Raw genomic sequence first — 22,354 nt, 5'->3', positions numbered from 1 at the left:
TGTACATCTCTCTAACAAGACCCAGGACTCCTGTGAGAAGGCTGCTCACCCAGTCAGCAAATCCAGTAGAGGAACAAGAGTGTTTTGCTTTTGTCTGCGGTGCCTATCACAGCTTCAAACTCTTCAAAAGATACAGTTTTCGGCAGGTTGTGAGCGCGCCTCTTTAATTGGATTTTACTGTGAGTGGAGCCTCGTGCGGTGGCTGCCCTGTTAGTGGAGCCAGAAGCTTTCACTTCTCTCCCTGGATTGCTTGTGTTTACCTGAGGCCATCTTATTTTCTTCGTTTTTGGAGATGAGGTCCAGCTTTATGCAGGTCAAGCCCGTAGCTACACAGCAATGCAGCGTGAGTGTTTACAAGCTGATGTCGGTATTTGTGCATGATGTACTGTTGGTCTTTGCATCTGTTTTGGATGTGGGGTGAATAGTGTAGTTGCAGCCTAAGGGGTTACCCAGCATTCAGTGGGTGCATTTAAGCTGTAAACATTACTGATCTGAAATGGGAAGCATAGCTCAACACAGAGAGTCTTTGTTGACTTCATAAATTATAGAACAAACTAGCCAGCAGGGCTCGTTCTGGTGGTAAACATTTACACGCAGCATACTTAAAAGATTTCGAAACGCATTTTGAATTGAAAAAAGGGTTAAATGCCAAGCTTATTCACGCTCTTATGGATGAGATGTCTGAGTGAGGTTGAAAACCAGGTACACATTTGTAATAAGACACCCTTTAGAAAGACATGAGACCAGTTGCCTTATTATAAGTCTTTGAGTTTTGATTTGATTTCACTTAATTATCACGATATTTTCTGAAAACGGTCTCATGTCCCAGAACATAGATTTTCACATAAATACACATAAATGTAAAAATACAAAGCACAACATTTAACGTCCAGTATGTAGGATTTAGTGGCATTTAGCAATGAGGTTGTAGAAGTGAAACATCTCCTGTGTTACAAGTGTGTAGGAAAACTACAGTGTTCCCCTCAAAAACATGAATGGCCCTTTCCAAAGTCAGTGTTTGTCTGCTCCATTTTGGGCTACTGTAGGAAAACATGGCAGACTTCATGGAAAGTCGATATTACCATCTAATTCTAAGGTAACAAAAACACAACACTTCTTTTTTAAGGTGATTATACACAAATGAAAACATAGTTATGAGTATTATATACCATCTCTGCCAACAGACGTCACTAAATCCTACACACTGGACCAACGTTTTGTTATGAAATGCCCATTTATGTCGACTATAGGAACTTCACATTCATACTTTTCATTGTACTTGCAGTCTTTAAAAATGAAACATAGTGCTATCGTCCTGTGCTAGCATCTTGCAGGTAGAAAATTGTGGTACTAAAAATATATGATATAATCAATAGAAATGCCATACAGAGTGATGTTAAGGATGTTTTGAGATATATTACTTTGAAATACAATACAACCAAAGATTTTCATGTTGTAATTACCAATAGCCAAAATCTTTCTGAAACCTTTTTGTTTTGAACACTCTCTCCTCCTCCTCACACTGTTAAGCCATAAATTCAGACACTCTTTTTACTTATTTATTATTCAAGACACATTATTACCCACTTCTGGACAAGTTTAACTACATTAAAAAGTCTTAGCTAATGACAACCACTAAGTCCACCGATATATCCACTCGCGGCTTTCCGCTGAGATGCTCTGACCTCTTCAGCAGTAATTTCCTGTTGCTGTCAAGAGCCTCTTTAATTAGTTAGAGCCACTGGAATCATAACACACCTCCCCCTACCTACCTCCTCTCTTTTCCCTGCTTTCACTTCTATATATATCACTCTGCTCTGAGAATCAGGCAGCTCCAGGGAGTCCTGTACTTGTGTGTTCATGCATGCTCCCCCGTCTGTGCCCGTGTGTGTGTGTGTGTGTGTGTGTGTGTGTGTTTGTGTCTTTTGTTCTAAATGTTAAGGTGCAAATGTGAGTGTGTTCAGTGAGGATGTTTGAGTGGATGTGTGGAGCTTTTGGCATGCATGCATGCATGAAATGAAATATTCAGGTGACAGGCGGGCACTCTGGTCCTGGAAATCTCTTTTTTCTTCAGTGCACTTCATGCTGCCAGGAGTTTCAGTTCAGATTCAGTCGGCTCATTTTGAGATACTGCATCTACATGTTGGAAGAAGGACACATATGGTATTGCATAGAGACACAGATAGAAGATAAAGAGCAGTGGGGGGTGTACAGAGAGTTGTTGTTGCCTACAGGCTTTAGAGCACTTTCTGCATTATACATCAGCCTCTTTCTTGTATTTTTTTTTATCTTCCTTCCTGCCCCAAGTTACTGCAGGAGATATCAAAGGCATCATCTCTTCTTTAACCTCAATTGGATCTGTTTCCAGTTGAATGCTGCTACACAAACGAAGGACGAAACTTCTGTTCTCTTTGACCAATGCCGAGTATCCTACAGCCATGAAGAAACTGTCTGTCCATGCTGATGGCTGGTAGAAGCAAACAAGAGGCACTCAGGGAAGTCGAAGAAACGCAGTGCTCCCTTTGCCCTGTGAAATGCTGAAAGTGGCTTGAAAGGGGGGTTGAATGGCTGAACGGAGTATGAACGGGCTTCAGTGAAAAGTAAATGAGGTTGTGTCCTTTTGTTATTTATAGGTTGATTCTGTAACAGGTCCTGTGCTGGCCTGGCCTCTAAATGATTTGTGTGACCTTATCGTTTATTGACAGTTGAATGCTGGTAGATGAAAGTGGCTTCATCTTCCTCCTCTCTGAGTGACAGGTGTCAGAGATAAAATGCAGAGTAGTTTTAGCCATTACACCAATGGTTTTCCACCACATATTTTTGACCAGCTTTGTATCATAACAGTGTGGGTAATAAATGAATTGTGGTAAACTTCACTCCATCTTACCAGGGGGTTGACAGATTATCGACCTGATCGATTATCGGGGGTGATATTTGGCATTTGGCCAATTGTCTGTCTCCGTGTTTTATTTTGATGATCAATTATAAAATTGATTTATTAAAAAGTGTGCGTCTTTGGCTCTGCTGCTGCTGCGTCTCTCTCTCTGGTTTGTTTTCACTCACCACACACTAAAGATTCAAAAGTACAGTACGGGAGTATTATCATCAGCCAACACCAGGGAAAGCAGTCTGCAATACATGCAAAGAAAGTGTCAGCATGGGAGGAACTTTTACTTTGTAAAACCTCAGGGAGCTATTTTTATTCATTCTTTTTTTTAAATTTAAATTTTTCCTTGACTTTATAAAAAAAAGTTTCTTGTATTGCTTCTCCCTGTGTCTGTGTGGTTCTCTCCGGGGTCTCCGGCTTCCTCCCACAGTCCAAAGACATGCAGCTCAGGTTAATTGGTGACTCTAAATTGCCCTTAGGTGTGACTGTGAGTGTGTATGGTTGTTTGTCTATATGTGTCGGCCCTGCGATGGTCTGGCGAACTGTCCAGGGTGTACCCCACCTTCCGCCCAATGACAGCTGGGACTGGCCCCCCCGCGATCCTTGCGAGGACAGGCGGTTACAGAAAATGACTGACTGCATTGCTGTATGATGTTGAACATTTCAGTTTTGATTAAAAGTTTGCTAAAGGTATTTAAACAAAGTGTTTGTTATATTTCAAATCCTAAATAATGATAAAGATTTTCATTTTTATTGTAAATGCATATCAGTTCCAAATATTGGTTATCAGTCTCATTAACTACTAATAATCAGTATCCATATTGGACCAGAAAAACCAGTATTGCTCTACCCCTAATTTTCCCAGCATCCAAATCTCCCTGCTCATCTCACACTCAAATCCACTTAATGACACAATCCGCGTTGAATAGCTGATTTTCGCTGTGCCAAAGGTTGCTCCTCAAACTAAAGATTGCATGGCTGCATTTTTGTACGCGCACCATAACAGAAGGGTATCAAGAGAAAGCATTTTAGTGCTCTGTTTGGCTGTAAAACAACAATTACAGCAACTTACTTGGGTTATCAACAGAACATATAGTTGCATGTAGTTGCTTTTGGCTCCAAAACTTAAATCAGTTTACAGCACACTCTCAACACTTTCCAAAACAAATATCTTCCATACACCCTGAAACCGTTAGGCTCCATTCATCCCTTTCATTTGGACTGCAAACTTGAAAATCATGAAATTTCTCATTTTCTTCTTGTTTTCATAGCGCCACCAAGGGCTGGAAGACATCAGCCCCACTGACGAGGTGACAGATACAGAGGATAACGAAGAGGAGGACCTGGGTGTCCTGGACGACCAGCGGAGCATCATTCTCCACCTGCTCTCCCAGCTCAAACTGGGCATGGACCTCACACGGGTACGTCTCTAAAACTGACTATTCAGTTTCAACATCCAATAGAAACTGTACTTTTATTTTACAACTACAAACAGAGACTGTACTGACTCATGAAAATAACATTTGTGTGTCATAACTGGGATGTGTTTAGTGTTAGACTTTTAAAGGAATTGTTGTTTGTTGAGCCTTTTCCCTGAATAAATTGTATATTTTGAACATTTCTGGTTTCATAGGTGGTGTTGCCAACCTTCATTTTGGAGAAGCGATCACTACTGGAGATGTACGCCAACTTCATGGCCCACCCTGACATGTTCCTGTCAATCACAGCTGGGGCCACAGCCGAGGATAGAATAGTCCGTTTTGTCGAGTACTACCTGACCGCCTTCCATGAGGGACGGAAAGGTGCCGTGGCCAAGAAGCCGTACAACCCCGTGCTGGGAGAGACCTTCCACTGTTCCTGGGAAGTGCCTCGGGACAAAGTTAAACCTTTGGTCAGATCGAACCAGGGGTCTTCCTGGGAGCCAAGCAGGGGCCCCAACAACACACAGCAGGGTGCTGATTCACCTGGAGGCTGCTACAGAGTCCGATTTGTGGCGGAGCAGGTGTCCCATCATCCACCGGTGTCGGGGTTTTACTGCGAGTGCCGGGAGAAGAGGATGTGCGTCAATGCCCACGTTTGGACCAAGAGCAAGTTCATGGGAATGTCTATAGGAGTGTCCATGGTGGGAGAAGGTGAGCAGATTCACAGCAATCACACTTTTCGCCTGCTTATTCACTTTGGTTTGAGCTTTTTTTGGTTCCTTTTCTCTACTGAACCAGCTGAAATTCTCATTATGCTTAAGATCCTTGTTCAAGAGAGACCTGGCCAAATAAAGACATACAAATTACAAATCAGACAACATAGTGGCGGAAGAAGTACTGAAGTACTTAAATAATATTATAATATTAGGTATAAATACAAAAGTATCAGCAAAATGTGCAATATCAAAGGCAGAAGTACTCATTATGTAGAACGAAAAGTAAAGAGTGTTATTCTGGTGTTTACACCAGTGGATCATTAATGCATTAACATGTTTATTGTGGCTGGTTGAGTTGGAGCTAATTTTGACCTCTTAATATTCTGTCGGGTATGTTAATTGATCCCATTGAAGCATGTTGTAAGATGATCCTGTATTATTTAGAAACATTTAATTTTAATAAGTGGTCATTCTAACTGTCAAATAAATGCAGTCAGGGATGGAAATTAGCACCAACAACCAGACAAATGCTGGTAAAATATGCAAGTGGCTGCTACATTTGCTTTACTCACCAGCCAAAAAACAATGGTAATCGGTCCACCAGCCACAGTGGCAGGTGGAAGTTAATTTCCAACCCTGAATGTAGTGTGCTAAAAAGTACAATGTTTGCCTCTGCAGTAGAATATCTGCTGTGGAGCAAAAATGTAAAGTCTCATGAAATAATAAGTTAGTTAATAAGTTTCCCCTACAATTGGAAATGCCTCCCAAGTAGTATCTCTAATAATTTTCTAATAACGACTAATATCCATTCCAGTATTTCCTCTATTTTAATTCTGCAGCAGCGCACCACTTTGAGTGTATGAAAGAGGCGAGTGTAAAGTCAGTTTACCAGGTGATGAAAGATAACGTTGTCAGTAGGCTGTTGGTTACAAACATGCTCTGTAGTGAACAACAAGCTAATGTAGTGAAGCTAGACCGGAGAATATGTAGTTAAAACAGATTGTCACGCTGTTTTGCCCTCATTGTTCTTTGTGCGGTTTGTTGGAAGTGATGTAATGTGACCCAGGTGTGTTTTATGTGGTGTGAGCACTGCACCAGGCCATTGAAAAATAGCTTTTTAAATGCTTCATTGCTCTTCAGCAACCAGTCATATGGTAAATTGGGAGGCATTTTGGCCTTTTGTGCTCTGATTAATGTGGCATGCAGTTCACACACCAGTCATACTTTTGCTTTAATGGGAACACGGCAAACCAGCTTCAAAACTGGCATATTTTATTATTAAATAAGCGTTTTGCAGTGGATGGATTGTGAAGAGTGGTTCATGTTGACTGTGAGAAATATTTTGAAAAGTAACTTAGAAATGTTGAAAAAATATTTTAAAAACTTTGAAGTGTTAAATTTGAGATCAGAATTTGTAGTAGCAATATGTGCCAAAATGAGAGTTAAATTTAGTTTTTTCCTCTGGTGGTTTTGTTATCATGACTTATGAGAGTTGGTCTCTTCGAATTTGACTGTGTTATTATGAAGAGCAATGAAGCATTTAAAAAGCTAAAAGCATCAAGTTAAACATAGTGTTTAACTTGATGTAAGTCACCTGTGTGGCTGCCTTTGAAACTATTATTTCTGTAAAAGGAGTTCATGCCAGAATTGCTTTTGTATTAGTTAGAAATATCGCAATATTATTCACTAATGATAAATAAATGATCATAATGACCTTTAAACAGGAACAGAGTTCACAAGTAATCCTCACCAATACTGTAAGACATAATAAATATTAACTGTGATTTTTGCTTAATGTTACTACAGCTGCAAATATGACCTCAAAATACACTGCCCTTAAAATGGCAGTGTATGAGTTATAGTTGTACTTGTGTCAGCTGAACAACAGAAGGAACAAAATGTTAGAAAATTCTCAGATAGTGCATTTTTCGTCTCACCTTTAAGACCTGTCCTTTATGAAAGACAATGAGACCTCTCTCATAGCAATCAATAAACAAGTCCTCTCTGTCAGCACCATTCCTTCATGAACAGTAGACTCGGATGAGTCACCCTGAGCGGAGTCACAGGAAGTCCTTGAGCCCAATCGACTGAATCAGACATGAACTGATTGAGTCAGACATTAAAGCTTCACTGTACCTCTGACTGCCTGTCGGCAGGTTGTGACGCAGCACTTCATTGTCATGTGCTGAGGCTGATGCTGCTGTCAGGGAACATGGTGACCCTCACCTCAGGAAGTATTGATTGCTGGTTGTTTTTTTGTAGGTTTTTTTGCAATGGCAGCTTTCCTGATCACAGTTGATAGTGTATTTTTATGAATGTGACTGATTGGCAGTGAGTCAGCACCCGAGAGGGAACAGGGGTTTAGCTGCTGAGGCAGTTTTTGCGTATGAGCCTCAAAGTGGTCCAGTGTGGCACAAAAGTCCCGTAAAATGACATATTGTTGATTTTAAGCTGTTTTTTTAAGGACTTAAGTAATCAAGATCAAACACTTATTTTACCACCCACCACCACACCAAAATCTGTACTCAAATCCAAAGTTTCTTCAAATAATTAACGGTGAACTAATTTTCCCAAATATATACCAGTCCTTTTTGAAATCCTCACAGCTGGTTGCCTGGTATTTTTATTTTCTACCGACAATGTCATCTTCATGTCATCAGTTCAAATGACTTTAGCAGTTTTTAGAAAACAGACACTTGACTGTTTTGCTATTAGTATAGTCATGTGAACTAACTACAGACACGTGCCTCATTCACAGACTCATGACTGTGCGCTGCTGCAGTTCACAGCGTGCGGCTGCTGTTGAATTAAGATAGGGAAAACATATATGACAAATACAGTTGCTAGTTACGTTTATCTTACGTACAAAATACATATTGCCATGCATACGCACACAGGTTTCGGTCCTCAGGTTGCAGTGTGCTAGTATTGACAACTCCATTTACCAATAAGAATGAAAAAGTTGTAACTTTGTGTAACAAAAAAAACTACCAGGATAATAAACGAGATGTCCGTCAAACCCGTTTTAACAGCACTGTCCTGAGAAAAGATCTAGTCTGGCAAAAGCGAGGAAAATACCTGGATATAAAACAGTTTAAATCAGCTACAACTCATCCTGTGACATTAAAAGGTTGCTTAAATTTTTACTCATTGTGAATCATATTGTGAAAGGGTTCTCCCTTTACCCTTTCCCATATCCTGATCCCCAATAGCAGTCACTGACTTCAGGCTTGATAAGGACACCTTTGCTCTGTTAGTCAGACTGAAGCTGCCAATTAAGTGTTTTCTCTTTTCTTTTTCCCACTGAAATGACTCGCCAAAACTCGTCGGTTTTGTGTTTGTTTTTGTATTTTTCTCGTCACATGGTTTATATATAAGAAGTATTTTTTGCTCTTTGTTCAGCTGGGGGGTATTACTACAAAGCCAGTTCAACAGAGCCAGGCTCTCTTTGAGCTGGCTCGACGACCCTTGCAGCCGTGGTCAGAGCTAACAGGCTACCATGAAGGTGGTTATCAACTTTGTTTGCTAACTCGGGCTTTCTGCTTCAAACTCTGTGCACGTTTACAGAAAACACGCATTCAGCGCATCATTTGTCAAAAAATTAATTGCGTGCCTCCTACTTCCACCCTTTGAAGAATATTAAAAAAGTATTGCAGCACAAAGTGACACTGTTGCTTCAGTTAAGGCGAGAGAGTAAACCCTCCAGGGCGGTGTACTACGAAGCAGGAATAGTGCCTTCGGAGGTCTGTTGAGTCTAAAGGCAGGGTTTCCCATACTACGAAGGCGGCTCTCTTTTGACCTGGCTGGATCACCATGGTAACTTACGTGTCAAACTTAATCTGGTCGAGAGCAGGTTATGTTCTGAGTTTCAGCTTGAAAACAGCTGAAAAGCGTATTTCACAGCTTCTTGGAGGAGCGTCGATAGTCAGTGTCAGGGGTGACTCTGGTGCACCAGTATAGGTTTTATCAGCTAAATACTGATGTTGACCTCTAGGATGAGTTTGATTGTTGTTTTCCACTCCTGGTTTGTCCTACCTCTCTGCAGTGGATGAGTCCAATTAGGGTGGGGCCAGGAGGGGTTATTCGGACACCTGGGCATTGACCGCGTAGTGGACGATTTGTTTGCAGCTTGCTGAGAGGCTGTGGTTTTTCTTGTTTTGCTAAGTTTTGCCCTTCTGTTTCTGTTGTAAGTTTTGTTCATAAATGACTGCCTTTTTTGCACGGATCTCTGCCTCCTGAGCCTCCTTGATACACCATCTGGTCCGCCAGCCAGCCACACCTAAGTAAAAAATCCCACATTTTGTAGTGGTGCTGTTTGCAACCTTACACATATATTTGACAAAGCTGAAATGCATTTATTTAAATAAAAACATTATGCTCTCAGGACTTCTGGAGCCTCCTAAATTAGCAGTATCCGAGGAGCCATTTATCATAATAAGTAATTTTACTTTTGATAATTAAAGTGAACTTTGCTTATAAAACTCCAGTACTTTTACTTGGGTAGATTTATAAATGCAAGACAAGACACTATTTTTGGGGATGTGGGATTGCTACTTTCACTAATAAGTAAATGGTCTGAATATTTCCTTCATCACAAGCTTTGAATGTGTTTAGGCCAACAGACAGATCTACAATTCATCACGTATGTAACACAAACAGTAGACCTTTTTGATAATGATTGGTTGTCAGCATATGGTACGACCTTCACACAAGAACGAACTTTTCATGGTTGAGTTCACCCTTGTAGGCATTTTGCAGTGAAACACAGCTGCACAAGTGATGATCTCTTCTAAACACGTGGTTATGATTGGAGAACAGAAGGCTATTCATGGACAGGACACGTGAGGTCCTGTTTTTTCACAAAATAAATTCAATTATAGGCTGACTGAGTGTTGCAGATGTTTCATACGCTGTGAGTCGATCATGTGTAAAGTATAATGAAGTCTCTTGTGGGTAAAGATGCACCCAGGCAATGCCTTAAGCAGAAATCACCTGGTTTATATAATGCTCTCCACAGTGGGAGATCATTGTGCTGAGTATTTTGCATTATATGTAATAGAAAACAATTATTGCTGACTCAATCAGGTTAAAAAATGTACCTGCTTTTATTGCCTATACACACAGGACATGAAAACACCAGCAAATTGTGCTTAACTTTGCTTAATGACAACATTAATTAATATTGCTGCTGTAGTGGGCACTTCAGAAACTGTTGAAAATGATTTAATTCTTCCATAATATCAACTGTATACAAGAGCACGATAAAGTGCTCAGTCATTACATTTAATGTGTATGTAGAATATTTAGTTTCTGTGTACCCATTTCCCGACGCTGCTTGTTGTGTTTTACCAGTGCATAATAAAAATCGTCATCAAGCCCATAGATTAAATTAGAGTTTATTACAACATTTGATTATACATTTAGACAAAACGATGCATCGTGCAGTGAAGTCAGGTGACGCCGCAAACCTTAGGCGAGAATCTCCTCCAAATTTTTAACAAACCAAATTTAAGTTATTGGTTTTTCCTAACAAACAAGTTTCCTCTCACATGAAAATTGACTTTATTCTCTCTCACGTTTGTCCTCTCAGGAGTCCTTTGTCTCCTGGAGCACGATGAGGAGTATGTCTTCACATTGCCCTGTGCCTACGCCCGCTCCATCCTCACCGTGCCCTGGGTGGAGCTGGGGGGCAAGGTCTCCATCAACTGTGTCAAGAGCGGTTACTCTGCCACTGTTACCTTTCACACCAAGCCTTTTTATGGAGGGAAGGTACACAGGTGTGTGTTTTTGAGCTTTTCCTCCTCTCCCTGCCTGCTGCCTTTATACACTCCATCTCACTTCAACAGCAATCATTACAAAACGATTCCTCATTTCCTTTCATTTCTAATGGACCAGAAAAGATGCGCTGCTTTGAGTATTTATAGCAAAATGCTAATTTGCAACACCTGTCCATGGGAAGCTCTGAGAAATTACCAATTAAAATACACAGAAAGAAGAAGAATAAAATAAAAATAAAACAAATATGAGTCATTACAAATACAATATAATTATAAGAGTTAGATAAAATAAAAATCGGCTGTTTGAGGAGACTAAGCATACATGATCCTACACCTGTTTTAAGTGTGGGAGTGGACCCATGGACCCGTCTATGAGCTGAGTCCTTAATAAAGTTTTGAATTAAATTGAATCAAGCCATGTAATGCAGGTATGAATGTAACAAGCAGGTGAAAAATTCCTAACGACAATCTCTCTGTTTGGCCGACTCAGAGTGACAGCGGAGGTAAAACACAATCCGACCAACACCATCGTGTGCAAAGCCCAGGGCGAGTGGAACGGCACGCTGGAGTTCACCTACAGCAGTGGAGAAACCAAAGTGATTGACACGGCCAAACTCCCAGTCACCAAGAAGAAGCTGAGGCCTGTGGAGAAACAGGGCAGGACAGAGTCCAGGTGAAAAACGTCTTCTAAATATGTAGGATGGTGCTTATAACCCTGCCTGTCATATAAACTGTTCTGTGTTTTACCTGTGCTTACAGGCGGTTATGGCAGCATGTCACCAAATCGCTAAAGGAAGGGAACATCGACGAGGCCACGGAGCACAAACACCGTCTGGAGGAGCGTCAGAGAGGGGAAGAGAGGCAGAGATCAGCTGACAACAAACCCTGGACTCCCAAATACTTCACTAAAGAGGTACAATGTGGGAAGAAAATAAGGTTAATTGCGCAACATTGTGATTGTGATATGAGGCTGGGCAGAGTGATATTTAATTTTTAATCGGCAAGGCTGTGTCCAAAAACTATTCCAGTTTTATATAGTGCACTGTCAATTAATTTATATGAGTGTCCACATCCTGAGTGTGAAATGAAAATTATGTTTGATTTGGAGCCCTCACATTTGCCCGAGAAAAAAAAAGTCCACGGTCTATGTCGTCAAAAATGGAATCAAAAAAGTCATGGTATGGGAGGTCGTTGGAAATGGCCCAAAGATATCATAGTATAGTATGACATAAAATAAGTCATAGTTAACCGTGTTGCCCAAAATGGCTTGAAAGATGTCACAGTATAGTGTGTCAACCAAAATGATGAAATAAATGTCACAGTATAATATGTTGACTGGAATGATTAAAAAACGTCGTAGTATAGGATGTGGTCCGAAATGATGGCCAAATGCCACAGTATATTATGGCATCCAAAATCATTGAAGAAATGTCAAACATTAGTATGTCATCCCAAATTATGAAAAAAACATCATACTATAGACAGTGATGTGTCTGCAACCTATTCTATGTTGTTTTCAGCCATTTTTAGGAGCGGTCAAATTTTGACTTTTTCGCCATACTATACTATTGCCTTCATCGGCCATTTTTGTGACATGCTAAATTATGAGGTTTTTTGCCTTTTTTGGCCTTTATTCCCACTTTGTATGCTATTACGCGTCTCTAATACCTATTCTATAGTGTTTTCAGCCATTTTTAGGAGCGGTCAAATTTTGACTTTTTCGCCATACTATACTATTGCCTTCATTGGCCATTTCTGTGACATGCTGAATTATGAGGTTTTTGGCCTTTTTTGGCCTTTATTCCCACTTTGTATGCTGTTATTCGTCTCTACGAGCTATTTTATGCTGTTTTCAGTCATTTTTAGGAGCGGTCAAATTTTGACTTTTTCGCTATACTATACTATTGCCTTCATCGGCCATTTTTGGGACATGCTAAATTATGAGGTTTTTTGCCTTTTTTGGCCTTTATTCCCACTTTGTATGCTATTACGCGTCTCTAATACCTATTCTATAGTGTTTTCAGCCATTTTTAGGAGCGGTCAAATTTTGACTTTTTCGCCATACTATACTATTGCCTTCATCGGCCATTTTTGTGACATGCTAAATTGTCAGTTTTTTGGCCTTTTTTGGCCTTTATTCCTACTTTGTTTGCTATTACGCATCTCTACAAGCTATTCTATGTTGTTTTCAGCCATTTTTAGGAGCGGTCAAATTGTGACTTTTTCGCCACACTATACTATTGCCTTCATCTGCCATTTTTGTGACATGCTAAATTCTCAGTTTTTTGGCCTTTTTTGGCCTTTATTCCCACTTTGTATGCTATGACGCGTCTCTACAACCTATTCTATGTTGTTTTCAGCCATTTTTAGGAGCGGTCAAATTTTGACTTTTTCGCCATACTATACTATTGCCTTCATCGGCCATTTTTGTGACATGTTAAATTATGAGGTTTTTTGCCTTTTTTGGCCTTTATTCCTACTTTGTATGCTATTACGCGTCTCTAATACCTATTCTATAGTGTTTTCAGCCATTTTTAGGAGCGGTCAAATTTTGACTTTTTCGCCATACTATACTATTGCCTTCATCTGCCATTTTTGTGACTTGCTAAATTCTAATTTTTTTGGCCTTTTTTGGCCTTTATTCCCACTTTGTATGCTATTACGCGTCTCTACAACCTATTCTATGTTATTTTCAGCCATTTTTAGGAGCGGTCAAATTTTGACTTTTTCGCCATACTATACTATTGCCTTCATCGGCCATTTTTGTGACATGTTAAATTATGAGGTTTTTGGCCTTTTTTGGCCTTTATTCCCACTTTGTATGCTATTACGCGTCTCTACAACCTATTCTATGTTATTTTCAGCCATTTTTAGGAGCGGTCAAATTTTGACTTTTTCGCCATACTATACTATTGCCTTCATCGGCCATTTTTGTGACATGTTAAATTATGAGGTTTTTGGCCTTTTTTGGCCTTTATTCCCACTTTGTATGCTATTGCGCATCTTTACAAGCCATTCTATGTTGTTTTCAGCCATTTTTAGAAGCGGTCAAATTTTGACTTTTTCGCCATACTATACTATTGCCTTCATCGGCCATTTTTGTGACATGTTAAATTATGAGGTTTTTTGCCTTTTTGGCCTTTATTCCTACTTTGTATGCTATTGCGCATCTTTACAAGCTATTCTATGTTGTTTTCAGCCATTATTAGGAGCGGTCAAATTTTGACTTTTTCGCCATACTATACTATTGCCTTCATCGGCCATGTTTTTGACATGCTAAATTTTCCGTTTTTTGGCATTTTTTGTCCTTTATTCCCACTTTGTATGGCATTACGCGTCTCTACGAGCTATTCTATGCTGTTTTCAGCCATTTTTAGGAGCGGTCAAATTTTGACTTTTTCGCCATACTATACTATTGCCTTCATCGGCCATTTTTTTGACATGCTAAATTCTCAGTTTTTTGGCCTTTTTTGGCCTTTATTCCCACTTTGTATGCTATTACGCGTCTCTACAACCTATTCTATGCTGTTTTCAGCCATTTTTAGGAGCGGTCAAATTTTGACTTTTTCGCCATACTATACTATTGCCTTCATCAGCCATTTTTGTGACATGGTAAATTATGAGGTTTTTTGCCTTTTTTGGCCTTTAGTCCTACTTTGTATGCTATTACGTATCTCTACAAGCTATTCTAAGTTGTTTTCAGCCATTTTTAGGAGCATTCAAATTTTGACTTTTTCGCCATACTATACTATTGCCTTCATCGGCCATTTTTGTGACATGCTAAATTATGAGGTTTTTGGCCTTTTTTGGCCTTTATTCCCACTTTGTATGCTATTACGCGTCTCTTATACCTATTCTATGTTGTTTTCAGCCATTATTAGGAGCGGTCAAATTTTGACTTTTTCGCTATACTATACTATTGCCTTCATCGTCCATTTTTGTGACATGCTAAATTATGAGGTTTTTTGCCTTTTGTGGCCTTTATTCCTACTTTGTATGCTATTACGTATCTCTACAAGCTATTCTATGTTGTTTTCAGCCATTTTTAGGAGCGGTCAAATTTTGACTTTTTCGCCATACTATACTATTGCCTTCATCGGCCATTTTTTTGACATGCTAAATTATGAGGTTTTTGGCATTTTTTGGCCTTTATTCCCACTTTGTATGCTATTGCGCATCTTTACAAGCTATTCTATGCTGTTTTCAGCCATTTTTAGGAGCGGTCAAATTTTGACTTTTTCGCCATACTATACTATTGCCTTCATCTGCCATTTTTTTGACATGCTAAATTTCTTGGTTTTTTGGCCTTTTTTGGCCTTTATTCCCACTTTGTATGCTATTGCGCATCTTTACAAGCCATTCTATGTTGTTTTCAGCCATTTTTAGGAGCGGTCAAATTTTGACTTTTTCGCCATACTATACTATTGCCTTCATCGGCCATTTTTGTGACATGTTAAATTATGAGGTTTTTTGCCTTTTTTGGCCTTTATTCCTACTTTGTATGCTATTGCGCATCTTTACAAGCTATTCTATGTTGTTTTCAGCCATTATTAGGAGTGGTCAAATTTTGACTTTTTCGCCATACTATACTATTGCCTTCATCGGCCATTTTTTTGACATGCTAAATTCTCAGTTTTTTGGCCTTTTTTGGCCTTTATTCCCACTTTGTATGCTATTGCGCATCTTTACAAGCTATTCTATGCTGTTTTCAGCCATTTTTAGGAGCGGTCAAATTTTGACTTTTTCGCCATACTATACTATTGCCTTCATCGGCCATTTTTTTGACATGCTAAATTTTCAGTTTTTTGGCCTTTTTTGGCCTTTATTCCCACTTTGTATGCTATTGCGCATCTTTACAAGCTATTCTATGCTGTTTTCAGCCATTTTTAGGAGCGGTCAAATTTTGACTTTTTCGCCATACTATACTATTGCCTTCATCGGCCATTTTTGTGACATGCTAAATTATGAGGTTTTTTGCCTTTTTTGGCCTTTATTCCCACTTTGTATGCTATTACGCGTCTCTACAACCTATTCTATGCTGTTTTCAGCCATTTTTAGGAGCGGTCAAATTTTGACTTTTTCGCCATACTATACTATTGCCTTCATCGGCCATTTTTTTGACATGCTAAATTCTCAGTTTTTTGGCCTTTTTTGGCCTTTATTCCTACTTTGTATGCTATTGCGCATCTTTACAAGCTATTCTATGCTGTTTTCAGCCATTTTTAGGAGCGGTCAAATTTTGACTTTTTCGCCATACTATACTATTGCCTTCATCGGCCATTTTTGTGACATGCTAAATTATGAGGTTTTTGGCCTTTTTTGGCCTTTATTCCCTCTTTGTATGTTATTACGCGTTTCTACAACCTATTCTATGTCGTTTTCAGCCATTTTTAGGAGCGGTCAAATTTTGACTTTTTCGCCATACTATACTATTGCCTTCATCTGCCATTTTTGTGACATCCTAAATTATGAGGTTTTTTGGCCTTTTTTGGCCTTTATTCCTACTTTGTATGCTATTGCGCATCCTTACAAGCTATTCTATGTTGTTTTCAGCCATTATTAGGAGTGGTCAAATTTTGACTTTTTCGCCATACTATACTATTGCCTTCATCAGCCATTTTTTTGACATGCTAAATTGTCAGTTTTTTGGCCTTTTTTGGCCTTTATTCCCACTTTGTATGCTATTACGCGTCTCTACAACCTATTCTATGCTGTTTTCAGCCATTTTTAGGAGCGGTCAAATTTTGACTTTTTGCCATACTATACTATTGCCTTCATCGGCCATTTTTTGACATGCTAAATTCTCAGTTTTTTGGCCTTTTTTGGCCTTTATTCCCACTTTGTATGCTATTACGCGTCTCTACAACCTATTCTATGCTGTTTTCAGCCATTTTTAGGAGCGGTCAAATTTTGACTTTTTCGCCATACTATACTATTGCCTTCATCGGCCATTTTTTTGACATGCTAAATTATGAGGTTTTTGGCCTTTTTTGGCCTTTATTCCCACTTTGTATGCTATTGCGCATCTTTACAAGCTATTCTATGCTGTTTTCAGCCATTTTTAGGAGCGGTCAAATTTTGACTTTTTCGCCATACTATACTATTGCCTTCATCGGCCATTTTTTTGACATGCTAAATTCTCAGTTTTTTGGCCTTTTTTGGACTTTATTCCTACTTTGTATGCTATTACGGCGTCTCTACAACCTATTCTATGCTGTTTTCAGCCATTTTAGGAAGCGGTCAAATTTTGACTTTTTCGCCATACTATACTATTGCCTTCATCGGCCATTTTTTGACATGCTAAATTCTCAGTTTTGGGCTTTTTTGGCCTTTATTCCGACTTTGTATGTTATTACGCGTTTCTACAACCTATTCTATGCTGTTTTCAGCCATTTTTAGGAGCGGTCAAATTTTGACTTTTTCGCCATACTATACTATTGCCTTCATCGGCCATTTTTTTGACAGGCTAACATTCTTGGTTTTTGGCCTTTTTTGGCCTTTATTCCCACTTTGTATGCTATTACGCGTCTCTACAACCTATTCTATGCTGTTTTCAGCCATTTTTAGGAGCGGTCAAATTTTGACTTTTTCGCCATACTATACTATTGCCTTCATCTGCCATTTTTTGACATGCTAAATTCTCAGTTTTTGGCCTTTTTGGCCTTTATTCCCACTTTGTATGCTATTACGCGTCTCTACAACCTATTCTATGCTGTTTTCAGCCATTTTAGGAAGCGGTCAAATTTTGACTTTTTCGCCATACTATACTATTGCCTTCATCTGCCATTTTGTTGACATGCTAAATTCTCAGTTTTTGGCCTTTTTGGCCTTTATTCCCACTTTGTATGCTATTACGCGTCTCTACAACCTATTCTATGCTGTTTTCAGCCATTTTTAGGAAGCGGTCAAATTTTGACTTTTTTCGCCATACTATACTATTGCCTTCATCGGCCATTTTTGTGACATGCTAAATTATGAGGTTTTTGGCCTTTTTTGGCCTTTATTCCTACTTTGTATGCTATTACGCGTCTCTACAACCTATTCTATGCTGTTTTCAGCCATTTTTAGGAGCGGTCAAATTTTGACTTTTTCGCCATACTATACTATTGCCTTCATCGGCCATTTTTTGACATGCTAAATTGTCAGTTTTTGGCCTTTTTTGGCCTTTATTCCTACTTTGTATGCTATTACGCATCTTTACAAGCTATTCTATGCTGTTTTCAGCCATTTTAGGAGCGGTCAAATTTTGACTTTTTCGCCATACTATACTATTGCCTTCATCTGCCATTTTTTGACATGCTAAATTCTCAGTTTTTGGCCTTTTTGGCCTTTATTCCCACTTTGTATGCTATTACGCGTCTCTACAACCTATTCTATGCTGTTTTCAGCCATTTTTAGGAGCGGTCAAATTTTGACTTTTTTGCCATACTATACTATTGCCTTCATCGGCCATTTTTTTGACATGCTAAATTCTCAGTTTTTTGGCCTTTTTTGGCCTTTATTCCCACTTTGTATGCTATTGCGCATCTTTACAAGCTATTCTATGTTGTTTTCAGCCATTATTAGGAGCGGTCAAATTTTGACTTTTTTGCCATACTATACTATTGCCTTCATCGGCCATTTTTTTGACATGCTAAATTGTCAGTTTTTTGGCCTTTTTTGGCCTTTATTCCTACTTTGTATGCTATTACAGCGTCTCTACAACCTATTCTATGCTGTTTTCAGCCATTTTTAGGAGCGGTCAAATTTTGACTTTTTCGCCATACTATACTATTGCCTTCATCAGCCATTTTTTTGACATGCTAAATTCTCAGTTTTTTGGCCTTTTTTGGCCTTTATTCCCACTTTGTATGCTATTACGCGTCTCTACAAGCTATTCTATGCTGTTTTCAGCCATTTTTAGGAGCGGTCAAATTTTGACTTTTTCGCCATACTATACTATTGCCTTCATCGGCCATTTTTTTGACATGCTAAATTCTCAGTTTTTTGGCCTTTTTTGGCCTTTATTCCCACTTTGTATGCTATTACGCGTCTCTACAACCTATTCTATGCTGTTTTCAGCCATTTTTAGGAGCGGTCAAATTTTGACTTTTTCGCCATACTATACTATTGCCTTCATCGGCCATTTTTTTGACATGCTAAATTCTCAGTTTTTTGGCCTTTTTTGGCCTTTATTCCCACTTTGTATGCTATTACGGCGTCTCTACAACCTATTCTATGCTGTTTTCAGCCATTTTTAGAGCGGTCAAATTTTGACTTTTTCGCCATACTATACTATTGCCTTCATCGGCCATTTTTTGACATGCTAAATTGTCAGTTTTTGGCCTTTTTGGCCTTTATTCCTACTTTGTATGCTATTACGTCTCTACAACCTATTCTATGCTGTTTTCAGCCATTTTTAGGAGCGGCCAAATTTTGACTTTTTCGCCATACTATACTATTGCCTTCATCTGCCATTTTTGTGACATGCTAAATTCTCAGTTTTTTGGCCTTTTTTGGCCTTTATTCCCACTTTGTATGCTATTACGCGTCTCTACAACCTATTCTATGCTGTTTTCAGCCATTTTTAGGAGCGGTCAAATTTTGACTTTTTCGCCATACTATACTATTGCCTTCATCGGCCATTTTTTTGACATGCTAAATTGTCAGTTTTTTGGCCTTTTTGGCCTTCATTCCTACTTTGTATGCTATTACGCGTCTCTACAACCTATTCTATGCTGTTTTCAGCCATTTTTAGGAGCGGTCAAATTTTGACTTTTTCGCCATACTATACTATTGCCTTCATCGGCCATTTTTTGACATGCTAAATTCTCAGTTTTTGGCCTTTTTGGCCTTTATTCCTACTTTGTATGCTATTACGCATCTTTACAAGCTATTCTATGTTGTTTTCAGCCATTTTAGGAGCGGTCAAATTTTGACTTTTTCGCCATACTATACTATTGCCTTCATCGGCCATTTTTTGACATGCTAAATTGTCAGTTTTTGGCCTTTTTTGGACTTTATTCCTACTTTGTATGCTATTATGCGTCTCTACAACGTATTCTATGCTGTTTTCAGCCATTTTTAGGAGCGGTCAAATTTTGACTTTTTCGCCATACTATACTATTGCCTTCATCGGCCATTTTTTTTGACATGCTAAATTCTCAGTTTTTTGGCCTTTTTTGGCCTTTATTCCCACTTTGTATGCTATTACGCGTCTCTACAACCTATTCTATGTTGTTTTCAGCCATTTTAGGAGCGGTCAAATTTTGACTTTTTTCGCCATACTATACTATTGCCTTCATCGGCCATTTTTTGACATGCTAAATTCTCAGTTTTTTGGCCTTTTTTGGCCTTTATTCCCACTTTGTATGCTATTATGCGTCTCTACAACCTATTCTATGCTGTTTTCAGCCATTTTTAGGAGCGGTCAAATTTTGACTTTTTTCCATACTATACTATTGCCTTCATCGGCCATTTTTTGACATGCTAAATTGTCAGTTTTTGGCATTTTTGGCCTTTATTCCCACTTTGTATGCTATTACGCGTCTCTACAACCTATTCTATGCTGTTTTCAGCCATTTTTAGAGCGGTCAAATTTTGACTTTTTCGCCATACTATACTATTGCCTTCATCTGCCATTTTTTGACATGCTAAATTCTCAGTTTTTTGGCCTTTTTGGCCTTTATTCCCACTTTGTATGCTATTACGCGTCTCTACAACCTATTCTATGTTGTTTTCAGCCATTTTTAGGAAGCGGTCAAATTTTGACTTTTTTCATACTATACTATTGCCTTCATCTGCCATTTTTTGACATGCTAAATTGTCAGTTTTTTGGCCTTTTTGGCCTTTATTCCCACTTTGTATGCTATTACGCATCTTTACAAGCTATTCTATGCTGTTTTCAGCCATTTTAGGAGCGGTCAAATTTTGACTTTTTTCGCCATACTATACTATTGCCTTCATCGGCCATTTTTTGACATGCTAAATTCTCAGTTTTTTGGCCTTTTTGGCCTTTATTCCCACTTTGTATGCTATTACAGCGTCTCTACAACCTATTCTATGCTGTTTTCAGCCATTTTTAGGAGCGGTCAAATTTTGACTTTTTCGCCATACTATACTATTGCAATCATCGGCCATTTTTTGACATGCTAAATTCTCAGTTTTTGGCCTTTTTGGCCTTTATTCCCACTTTGTATGCTATTACAGCGTCTCTACAACCTATTCTATGCTGTTTTCAGCCATTTTTAGGAGCGGTCAAATTTTGACTTTTTTCCATACTATACTATTGCCTTCATCGGCCATTTTTTGACATGCTAAATTCTCAGTTTTTTGGCCTTTTTGGCCTTTATTCCCACTTTGTATGCTATTACGCGTCTCTACAACCTATTCTATACTGTTTTCAGCCATTTTTAGAGCGGTCAAATTTTGACTTTTTCGCCATACTATACTATTGCCTTCATCGGCCATTTTTTGACATGCTAAATTGTCAGTTTTTTGGCCTTTTTGGCCTTTATTCCTACTTTGTATGCTATTATGCGTCTCTACAACCTATTCTATGCTGTTTTCAGCCATTTTTAGGGCGGTCAAATTTTGACTTTTTCGCCATACTATACTATTGCCTTCATCTGCCATTTTTTGACATGCTAAATTCTCAGTTTTTGGCCTTTTTGGCCTTTATTCCCACTTTGTATGTTATTACGCGTCTCTACAACCTATTCTATGCTGTTTTCAGCCATTTTAGGAGCGGTCAAATTTTGACTTTTTCGCCATACTATACTATTGCCTTCATCGGCCATTTTTTTGACATGCTAAATTGTCAGTTTTTTGGCCTTTTTTGGCCTTTATTCCTACTTTGTATGCTATTACGCGTCTCTACAACCTATTCTATGCTGTTTTCAGCCATTTTTAGGAGCGGTCAAATTTTGACTTTTTCGCCATACTATACTATTGCCTTCATCGGCCATTTTTTTGACATGCTAAATTCTCAGTTTTTTGGCCTTTTTGGGCTTTATTTCCACTTTGTATGCTATTACGCGTCTCTACAACCTATTCTATGCTGTTTTCAGCCATTTTTAGGAAGCGGTCAAATTTTGACTTTTTCGCCATACTATACTATTGCCTACATCGGCCATTTTTTGACATGCTAAATTGTCAGTTTTTGGCCTTTTTGGCCTTTATTCCCACTTTGTATGCTATTACGCGTCTCTACAACCTATTCTATGCTGTTTTCAGCCATTTTAGGAGCGGTCAAATTTTGACTTTTTCGCCATACTATACTATTGCCTTCATCGGCCATTTTTTTTGACATGCTAAATTGTCAGTTTTTTGGCCTCTTTTGGCCTTTATTCCCACTTTGTATGCTATTGCGCATCTTTACAAGCTATTCTATGCTGTTTTCAGCCATTTTTAGGAGCGGTCAAATTTTGACTTTTTCGCCATACTATACTATTGCCTTCATCTGCCATTTTTTTGACATGCTAAATTCTCAGTTTTTGGCCTTTTTGGCCTTTATTCCCACTTTGTATGCTATTACGCGTCTCTACAACCTATTCTATGCTGTTTTCAGCCATT

General features: G+C 38.8%; 1 protein-coding gene across 2 annotated transcripts in view; it reads left to right on the top strand.

Moving 5' to 3' along the window:
* The window catches only part of osbpl10a (oxysterol binding protein-like 10a), a 124,942-nt gene that overhangs the window by 81,941 nt on the left and 20,647 nt on the right, over window positions 1-22,354 (top strand). For both annotated transcript variants that reach the window (XM_088090543.1, XM_042506451.2), the window contains exons 8-12: window positions 4,159-4,308; window positions 4,521-5,019; window positions 10,615-10,801; window positions 11,292-11,474; window positions 11,561-11,714. In XM_088090543.1, coding sequence (XP_087946669.1) covers window positions 4,159-4,308; window positions 4,521-5,019; window positions 10,615-10,801; window positions 11,292-11,474; window positions 11,561-11,714 — 1,173 coding nt within the window. The remainder of the gene's footprint in view (window positions 1-4,158; window positions 4,309-4,520; window positions 5,020-10,614; window positions 10,802-11,291; window positions 11,475-11,560; window positions 11,715-22,354) is intronic.

The sequence above is a fragment of the Plectropomus leopardus genome, chromosome 17 (assembly GCF_026936395.1).
Source record: "Plectropomus leopardus strain MGB_pleo_1.0 chromosome 17, ASM2693639v1, whole genome shotgun sequence".
Classification (NCBI taxonomy): Eukaryota; Metazoa; Chordata; class Actinopteri; order Perciformes; family Serranidae; genus Plectropomus; species Plectropomus leopardus.
This window is presented reverse-complemented; position numbering and strand designations above follow the sequence as displayed.